We start from the raw sequence: 10,396 nt of genomic DNA on the forward strand, positions 1-10,396 counted from the left end.
TTTTGCATATGGTTCAAGTGACGACATGTAAATAAGATAAGAAACTCACTCATAAGGACAAGGCAAAGTCGCTACTAATATTCATATAAAGTTATACGCTTCTGTCTCACTGGCTTATAGGACCAGCCATGATCAGCTTAGAGGAACCCGATCACCGACGTCCTTTCTTGCCTATCACATGTGGCTATCGAACCTCATGCTCCCTCACCCCTTTTCATCATCCTTGACCAACAACGAAAAATAAATCAGTGCTTGGTATCTCTCCTACAGCTGTCCCCTTTTTTTGCCTGCGTGAAAGGACTTATAGCGTGTTCTCATTTTGCTCCTTTTTTTCAGTTTTCCATTTTCCATTTTCCCAGCCTACATGAATTAAAAACAGAACAGACGCAAACTCCTCTATCCCGAGATTGCTTCCCGTGGACAAAACCGAACGTAGAAGTGACTGATGCCAAATTGTACGTAGATCCAAGGCAGTCTAGCAACCCAACCTGGGGCAGCTGACCCTGGCAAAGTAGAACTAAAGCGCCCTATGTGGGAATTAAGAAATAGACCATTATCGTAACGAAACGTGAAGCCTCCTGCCGTTAAGATGGATCTGAGAAAATCGGAGAAGGTTGAAATATCAAGGTCGAAAATGACAGGCAAACAGCCTCCTTTTTTTTTTATAGAGTAAAGAGGCTTTAGTGAGATAAGAGGCTGGTCGTGTGGCATCGTTGACCTTTTGGTAAGTTTATCAGGCGCAGATATAATACAAGCGCGATACGCAATATGTGTGTGAAGATATTATTTTATGCGCTCGATTGACGGAATAAAGAGTCCCTCAAGATGCGACGCGTTTGAGACGTAGACGTAGAAGAGGAGCTTTAAACAAAGGGTGACGAGCAGCGGGTATTTGTTCGTTAATGGCCACCTACACGGAGCCGACAGAAGGCAAGATATCTCAAACTAAGACTCGTCATCTCGCTTCTCGCCACGACGCATTCGCTCACCCCATCTTCGCTTGCCAACTCGGGTTTCGTAGTGGGGCACCATGGTCTTCATGTCTTGCGCCATGCCTTCGATTGCGGTGCAAGTCTTGTTACGGTAACAGTCAACTAGCAAATGTCAGTGGTGTTTTCGAAGCATAGTCCACAAATTTGGACGTAAACTTACGTGCTCGCTGTAGGAAGACGGTCCTGCCCGCAAACACACGGCTATGCATCCACGCCATGCGGTAAGCCAGGTCGTTGAGTCGTACTTCCTTTATGCGCGTGCCTCTTTTGATCCTCGGTATAGCAACCTCGGCCTCGTTCCCATCAGACATTGGGGCTTTCACCATGACCCGTTCTCTTACATTTCCCCTACGGGCACGTCTAGATCGCCCGCCGTCAACTTCGACGTTATCGTCACTGAGGTCATCTTCGAAGAATTGACTACCGGTGGCGCTCGGAGGCGGGCTTTGCATTTCGCGCGGGAAATAACTGCGTGGGAATACAGCCGAACTTTTGCGAAATGAATCGGGTATCTCTTTAGGGTTCACATCTTCAAGGGTGACGCGTACACGAAGGCGAGAGTTGCGTTTGTTATCCTCAACCAGTATGAACTTTCGTTTCTTAGCATCGGGGATATCAGGAAACAAGCCTTCCGGGTTTTTGTCATCATCTCTGCTCATGCGTCGAGCTACGATAGTGTTGTGGTGAGAACCGCCAAGTCCATCATGGATCGGCGGCATGGACGATCCCGAGACGGGATGGCTAGGGTACTGTTGGGGATAGCCAGTAAAAACTTGAGCCGGACGGACGTCGTCTTGGTTTCTAGATCCCGGCCCGGTGGGTGCTTGATGATGGTGATGATGAGATCCATCCACATACTCTCCATCCCCTGTACAGAGATTCAAATTAGCGGATTGCACTAGGGTCGAGACGCTATTGCGCAAATTAAGGCAGCAAAAAAACTGAATCGATGTGATATTTGCAATTTTGTGGCAGAAAGGGTTCCAATACAAAGACAGCGGCGTGAGGTAGTGATATGTGCGCTTGGTGTGTTTGTGCAGCGAGATGCAAAGCAATGCCATGCAACTTTTGCTATCAGACAGACGACTAGACCGTCCCGAAGCAGCAAGGACTACCAAGTGCATGGCAGCTAGATAATGTACAGAATAGTGCCAGTCCCCCAGTGCTCCAAAAGCGCCCGCGGCTTTGCGCCGTTATATAAACATGAAACGGCATCCAATCCAAAAATAACCGAACAGGCACGAGGTATAATGATAAGAGGTATCACGTAATTGCACAATGACAACAGCAACGACAACAATAACAATAGCAACGCATGAATCACATCTGGTGAAACATACCGACTTCATCTCCTCCACCCTGAGCACCTCCTTCGTGGGCGTGGTGATGGTGCATCTGCGGACCCATGTTACTCATCCCAGGTTTCCCCATGGGCGTACCGCCACCAGGGCCAATGGCCCCAGGGGTTGACATCCCTGCCGGACCACTGGGACCGGACATGTGTGTGGAGTGGGGAGTCTGAACCGCCTTGCGATTGTTCATCTTGGCCATTCGACGCACGCGTCGACTTCGCAACCGAGGGTCTTGATTGCTATTCCGCCAGCTGTCGACAGCTCTCTGAATAAGTCCCCTCTTCCCGCGGAGGCACGGATTGAGCTGAGCCAATGCCCAACCAACCGTGTTGCATTCAGTCTCATACTGCAACCGATTCCCTCTGTACTGGTCTTTGGGACAGCATGCTCTAGGATAAACACAGTTTTCCGTCTTAAACTCGCTGCTAAGTTCGTCGGTGTTTACAGACTCAACATCACAGCGAATCGTATATTCCATCTTTACCCTGTCGCGGGAATATTCGAAGGCAATCCACTGCACACCGTTATTATCTTGCCTCACGACCAGAGGAGTAGTCGCTGGAATCGGCCCCGGTGCTGCATTATTATTAACACCAGGTGTTGATGACCCGGTAGGAGTTGATAATTGTCCACCGTTTTGAGTTGGCTGGGAAGTTCCTAATGGTCCGGGCGTGGGCCGTTGTAGTTGCGAAGACATCTGAGGCTCCATCTTAGTATGCCGAGGGCTTCCCGTCATCCCAGGTTGCGCGTGTTGGCTCGCATGCTGCGTCATCTGATGCTGCGGGCCCGTGTGAGACATCATCATGTTTGGCTGTGAGGCCATGGGTTGATGTGGCTGTTGAGCGTGTTGTTGGTACGGAGAGGGCGCTTGCGGCGGCAGAGACGAGTATTGTGGTTGTTGCGCGCCATAGTACATAGATTGAGGCTGGAGCTGCGATGTTGGCTGACCATAGAGACTTCGGTGTTGTTCGTGACCTGACGGCGACGCGACAGAAGCTGGCGAATTCGATTGGGGCGTATGATAAGACATCGGAGGGTATGGTCTAGGCATTTGAGCTGCGGCCATCATATCGGAGGTGTCTGGCGATGTATGAGCCTATGCATTGACTTGAAGCAACGCGCACGACGCGCGACAATGAAAGACTTACCTGCGGATGTATATCCGCTCGTTGTGCCTGGAGTGCTGTAAGGGCTCTGGTGAGCGTAGTAAGGCAGATCTTGCGCGTGTTGAGCACTCGGTGCGTGTCCAGTTTGCTGGTAAGCTGGCTGGATCGAATGTGTTGACGAGTACGCGGAAGGGTGTTGCGACGGCTGCTGCTGCGGCGCCTGGTGATGCTGCTGGTGAACGATACTCGAGGGCCGAGGATGCTGTAGGTGCTGGGGAGGCGCCGGACCCTGCGAGTGGTGGGGATGATGCTGCATAGAGGAGACAACCATTAGTCCTGAACTCTGGAGTGTCAAAGCCAAATAGTAACGACAACCATGAAAAGAAAAAGAAAGTAGGACGCGTCGACAATTTTTATTTTCTTGACACTGTCAAGGTCCAAGGAACTTAAGCGTCTCCTAATGACGAGGTTTAACGGGTGAGGCTTGCTTAAGCGACGGGGGGAGGTATAGGTTATAAGACCAGGGGCCTAAGCATACTACCGTAAGAGATAAAGAATTGCAGTACCAGGAAATGACACCACCAGGTGCTTGCTCCTAAAAGGGAGGAGTGGATAGGAATCGGAAGCGGAACCCGAAAGTCTCAAAGTTCACCAACTAGGTTCTCCTTCAAGCCTATTTGGGACGCGACAAGAAATAACAATGCCTCGAACACGTCGGGTATTAGTTATGAGAGATGTATACGCTTGGCAGGGGACAGCTAGAGAATAGAGGGCAACAGCAGATTTGAGATCGGAGCGAGGATGCCAAATGCGACGATGTAGAGGCAGGGTCAACGATATTTGAGCTTTGTAAGGTGAGATCGCAAGGTATGAAAATATCGAGGTAAGGATACCTTTGGCGTACCCTCTAGGTGTAAAATTGGGACCTAATGTATGGATGGGACTTATTATGTATCAATATGTACGTCCTTAGAAGCCTCTCATTCCGGGATAATTAACAGGAACGATATGACTGCTTAGTTTGGTAGAGGAAGGACGTGCGATGCCTGCCGCAAAGCATGAAATGTGAACGATGAGAAATGGGAACTTGGAGATTTCGTGTTAGGGTGTGGGCGGATCAAGATGTGGGACATCGCATGGAAGAAACGTGACAGGGGGCAGGGGGGACAGCTGCATTTTTAGATGAAGTGGCCAATGGCGGCACGGCCAAGCAGGGCTAGCCTACCCAATGAGGTATTCTATGTCCGGGGCTAACCAACAGTACAGGGGGGAGGTCCTTCGCGAGCTTTCAGGGAGTAAGGCGGTGTGTACGGGGCACGATCGAGGTACTCGAGAATTGCGTGTAATTGAACTGGCGGACCAGAGTACCGCCCACGACGAAACTCGTCCAGGCATTGAGATGGTCCCTTGCTCGCAGACATGTTCGGACTAGCAGCATAACGACGTACTGGACGATCCTCGCGTCGAAACTCTCCCAGCCGGTAGAGTCTCCAGTCACTTGACTACGAAACGTAACTCGGTGGCCATTTTTTTTTTCTCGCTCCTCTGCTAAATTCTGAACCAAAGCCATGGTGGTGTGGTAACAACAGCAAGTCCTGGAGGGACATCCGTACTACCTATTGGAGAATTGTACCGGATCCACTTGATGGCCAACACCCATTCTCTGCTAGGCTTGAACCCTCCATGACTGCGAAGAAGTACCGTGTACGACTTCGGTCGAATATTGTTTTCCCTTTTCCTGTTTCTGCCCCGAAGGTATGATAATGCCCACCACACTAACCCAACTTGTTGTACGTTGGAAGTGCATACGTGGGAATTAAGCCGGAGGAAATCGACTCTACAGCGCTAGGATATAGCGTCGAAAAAAAAGATATCTTGAAGAGACTCGACTCCGTTCAACCCGTTGAACCCGTTGAACCCGCTGAACTTTTTTTAGGCCGCAGCTTAAAACGGAAAAGATTCTCTCCAATAGCTCTAGCCCCTCAGAGATCTGTTTTTTTTTTCTCGTCTTGTTTGGCACTTGCGCCATCAAACATTCGGGGCATAGAAAGAGAGGAAGAAAAAAAAATTTCAAGGTCCAAAGCTTTGATCAAAATGGTGACAGTGTGGTTTGCCGCGCAAAACATACGGAGTAATAAAATGATGAATCGTGGATTAAGAGAAAGCTCCTTGGGTCTCCCCGCATCCACTTGGGCAGGGGGCATCACGGGCACGTCAGCGTTCTGAAGGGTAATTGATAGGATTAGAAGCATCATCACCCTTGAAAAACAGACACTAAGGCAACCCGCACAAGCCCTGTTCCAGAAGACGGAACCTTGTCGCTTGTGAAACAAGCATGCTCCCCTGTAATTCCCTTGACTTCAAGACTGATCTAGGTAGCCTGGCTTGTAATAAGCCCCACGACCTTCTGGAAACGCAGGAACTCAATAACTAGATATCATGATCCATGTTTAAGCTTTACGCGTTGCAATAACGACGCTTTGTTCCAGCATGCTTGACACGGGAACGGCTTGGGTTGTGACATTGTAGCATCTGCGGACGTCGTACGGCTGGGCTGACTCGGGTCAAGCCTGCGAGCCGGCAGATCTACATTCTCGAAGTAGCACTTGCTCCGGGGCGTTGATGTAGAACCATGGTGAAGCATACATATAAATAAGATAAAACTCACCGGATCTGGACGCTGTTCCTCCTTCAGGTACGGGTTAGAAGCCTGTCGGTGTTGCCCCATCTTCATAACCATTATAGTAAATGAGGTCTGACTATAAGTGGATTTGTAAGTCTTTGTTGGTTTTGCTATGTATCTCAAATCAGCAAAGAAACAAACAATGGGCCAGAGATGGTGCAAGCCGTTGGGAAAACATGGGAGAGCAGGTGGATTAACAGAAAAGAGACCACACCGTACATGGGAAAAAATCCCCGCATGCCGTACTATAGAACCGGGATGAGTGTCGCGTTTCCCAGTGCGCACATTGACATCCAACTTTAAAAGCAATTCTACTTAATGAAAATGGAATTGGACATACTCACACTATGTTGAGATGATCGTATCCGTTCAATCGCGGAAGACCGTTATAGATATTAATGAAAGAGACAATGGTAGCCCAAGTATTTTGCTGAAGGACGGGTGGCTGACCTCTTTTCTATCGTAAGGTCAGTAACATATTATGGCCGATGTATAATGATGTGGACAGAACATTGATGACCATCAACAAACATCGGGATTATAAATAGTAACAGATATCGATAAGAAAATATTCTATCGACGAGAGTAGCGAATGACAAATTCACGTAAATCCTTCAGCTGAAGCTTGCCGAGAAATTGAGATGCGCGTAGGTGCAGTGGCAAGGAGATATATCGTCGAGAGCGGTAGACGACGAATAAGCTAGTGCGTAAGAAATTTTCATGACGATAAGCATGATAGTAAAGACAAGTGGGCAGTGGGGACAATAACAACTTTTATTCGGAAAAAAGAATAATTACTTATACGCACCTCGGGCTACGATAGAATTAGTAAGTAGAGAGGGTCGAGAAAGTTTGGCCGAATAACCAGATTATCAAATGGCGATGTAGTGTAGTGGAAGCCGTGTCATGCCGATACTGGACAATCCAGGGCGTTGGGTATTCGGTTCGCGGCTCTCGACAGAATCCCGCGTTTCCCTCGTGGCGTTTCGTGTTTTGCAAGGTTGAACCTTTCCGCTGGTATCAGTGAGGTCGAATCGCGTGTCTTAGGTATGAGCTTCAGCTATGCCTGCCAAATCTTGCAGATAGCTGCGCGCATCAACAACGCAAGCGACGTAACTTTCTGCAAGTTATCTGTCGTGGTCAGGCCCCGGGATTAGATCTGTGCTGCCATATTAGTTCATGCATGCCAGCCTTGTCTAGTTAGATACCGTCAGGAGAAGGAAACAAATGCATGGTTCCCCAAGGCCAATGGGGGGACGACAAGGAATGGGGTGTTGGAGGGGTGTAGGGACAGGCCGCAGTGACTGGGGTTCGGCAAAATGGCATTTCAGTAAATTGGGGGGCCAACTACGTATTGCGGCGCCTCTGACACCGAGTATATGATGGGGTAAAAGCAGGAGTGAAGCCCGATACGTAGTATTCAGGATATAGGCGAGATTATACAAGTGATAACAATGTGCGAGTGACTAGCCATACGAAAACTTCCGCATCAGTGAAGTTTTGATAGGTAGGTCGATGGAATTATATTGGGCATGGGTTACAAGGCAATTTTTAAAATCCGATCTGAGGGTAAATTGACGGCTAATAAACGAGAAATACAAGGGTGTATCTCATAGTTAGGATAGAATGCTACCTCGACAGGTAGCAGTTGATAACGTCAACCTGACAAACTTGAAGGTACTGAAATCAGCGCGCCTTTTTCCAGATGCTAAGGAAATAGAAATCATGATGTCCTTACCAGAGGATCTAGAGCGCCTCGAGTAGAGTATCAAAGCCAGTGACTAATAACAAGTCAATAGAACGGTAGTCAACCAACGGACCGTCGCCTGGAGCACTCTACTGAACTGCTAGGATCAGGGATCAATACATGCATCAAAAAGGCGAATCTTCAGCCTCTTTGATACCTGTCAATCTGGGATCAAGTGATGTAGACACGGACGGCCAGATACGGACGGCCAGATACAGACGGCCGATAATACCGGGTCTCTGGATGCGCCAACGTCGGATGGTAAGGACTCTGACTCAGCTAACAGTCACGCCCTGCTGTCATTCAGCAAGATAACAGGTTGCAGTGAAATACGGGCGTCGACGGATGTCGGGACAGGCTCTAGAGATGATTGGCTCCTGCGCTCGTTGTGTGATTTGGCCTTCTCAGATAAACAAGCACGTACTCGTTGCGTGAGAGTACTACTTGTGGTTTGTAATTTGATGATAGTAGTAAACTACCTACCTACGTAGACAGGAGTTAATCATCAACACGAGTAATAAAACTTATAGCACAGGCAAAGATATTTACTGCTGAAGCAGTCTATGCAACATGGTATTTCTTATGGTCGCCTTGTAATCTTCCTAGGATGATGAGATGTTGGGAGAACCCTCAGGGATCATCAAGAGCGGGAAGCAGCAGGGGTACAATAGTTCCGAGGAACCCTGATTCAGATCGACGGCTGAATCCACGCGCGCGAAAATAGAGCACACGACGGAGAGGAGGCTTGAAACCAGTGTCGCACAATTGTGAGAGGCAGAGAAGAAAAAGAAAGAAAAAAGTGAAATAAATAAGTATTATGAAGGGAGAAATACTAAGAAACCAGATAGTATGAACATATAATCTCGAGTTTAGCTTCATAGGTCGTAAAAGATCTAGGAGATCTAGTCAGATACACTCTAGAAGCCTTGACGCAATCTCTGTATTTCCCATGCAAGACACTCGCATTTGCAGGGTATCCCGTGGTTAGGTATTTGGGACGAGCTTCAGGGTCAGGGGCGCGTGAAAGGCGCTGCAGTGGACGCGTCTAGGCGGCGCACCCGCCGATATTTAGAAATCGCATTTCCAAGGGATGTGGACCACAAAAGATCTAATAATCAAAGAAAACAGAAACTGGCCTCGACTTATAATCTTATATAAGCCACGAGGTCATTGTTGAAGAACTCTCATTCTCCGTCCTTCATATTTTCAGGAATAGTTGGAATGTGTCTTAAGAGCCTATGCGCTCGAGCGAGTACCTAATATCAATTCCACTTGGAACTGCATTTAATATGCGCATATACAAGTCACTAAGATGTTAAACGTTATTTAGTGGGTCTTAGGCATTAAGGTATCAACATTTCCTAATATAACTAGTAAATACCTTTTCATATAAATTATTATTAAAAGATATATGATTTAAATATAGTTTTATTTTAATAAAATTTTTAATTTTTTAATTATTTACTTTTAAAATTACGGCATTTTAAAGCTTTATTATATATAGTTAAAAATAACGTTTTAAAAAAATCTTTAAAAATAACTTTTTAAACAATTATAATAGTTTTTTTTAATTTTAATAACATTAACGATTTTAAATTGTAATAAATATTTAATTAATTTTTTATTTAAATTTATACGTTTTTAATTAAATTTAAATTAAAGTTATATAATAATTATTTTATTATAAAAATTTTAAAATTATTAAAGTAATTTAAGGTTTTTTTAACCGTGTAAAAAAAAACGTTATTATATTAAAATATTATATGTATAAAAAAACTATTTAAAAATTATTAAATAAATGGTAATATATAATTATAATATTTTTTAATTATAATATTACTTTTATTTTTAAACCATATAAAATAAAACTTTTTTATTTTACTTTAAAAACATTTTTAAAATATTTAATTATAATAATTTTATATACGTAATAATTTAAAAGTGGCTTTATTTTTACAATCGTGTATTATAATATATTATTAAAAATAAAGTTGATTTATATAAAATATTTTATTGTTAAAAACAAGGTTTTTTTTTAATTAAACTTTAAACGTTAATTAAGCTTTTAACTATTTATCGCATAATTTAACTTTATATTTAAAATTATTATTAAATAATAATAATTTTATACGGTTATAAATTTTACGTTTAAATTTTAATTTTTTTATTGTATAATTAACGATAAAAATACCATAAAAAGTTATTTTAAAAATTAATAATTAAAAGTCGTTTTAAAGTATATAACGATTAATTTTATTAACTTAAAAAAAACTTTAAAAAGTTTATTTTTCGTATAATATTATTTGTATTATAAAAAGTATATAAAGCTTTTTTTTAAATATAAAAAAACCGTAAAAGGTTTTTTCGATTTATTTACAAATATATTTTATATATTTAATTATTTTATTATATGTTTTATTAAAAAAGTGTTATTTAATTAATCGGACTTTAATTTTCTCGTTTTTAATTAACATTTTTTAATAAAACTTATAAAGTTTATAAAGTTTTAAATATTA

General features: G+C 44.0%; 1 protein-coding gene across 1 annotated transcript; it reads right to left on the bottom strand.

Annotated features, from left to right (window-relative positions):
• Nucleotides 1-828: 828 nt before the first annotated feature.
• Nucleotides 829-4,259, bottom strand: F4817DRAFT_76871 (uncharacterized protein). The gene is made up of 4 exons (XM_049307873.1): nt 3,493-4,259; nt 2,333-3,424; nt 1,153-1,860; nt 829-1,094 (listed from the first exon to the last, which is right to left on the bottom strand). The coding sequence occupies exons 1-4, from the start codon at nt 3,779-3,781 to the stop codon at nt 946-948; spliced, it is 2,238 nt and encodes a 745-aa protein (XP_049159946.1). The 5' UTR covers nt 3,782-4,259; the 3' UTR covers nt 829-945.
• Nucleotides 4,260-10,396: the final 6,137 nt, after the last annotated feature.

This window comes from Daldinia loculata (genome assembly GCF_022478755.1).
Source record: "Daldinia loculata strain CBS 113971 unplaced genomic scaffold F4817scaffold_19, whole genome shotgun sequence".
NCBI classification, from domain to species: Eukaryota; Fungi; Ascomycota; class Sordariomycetes; order Xylariales; family Hypoxylaceae; genus Daldinia; species Daldinia loculata.

Coding starts and splice junctions, on each gene's coding strand:
- F4817DRAFT_76871 (XM_049307873.1), bottom strand. CDS start 3,781: ATGGTTGTCTCCTCTATGCAGCATCATCCCCACCACTCGCAGGGTCCG. Junction 1,861..2,332: donor GGGTGGAGGAGATGAAGTCG/GTATGTTTCACC, acceptor ATCTCTGTACAG/GGGATGGAGAGTATGTGGAT. Junction 1,095..1,152: donor CGTCTTCCTACAGCGAGCAC/GTAAGTTTACGT, acceptor GACATTTGCTAG/TTGACTGTTACCGTAACAAG.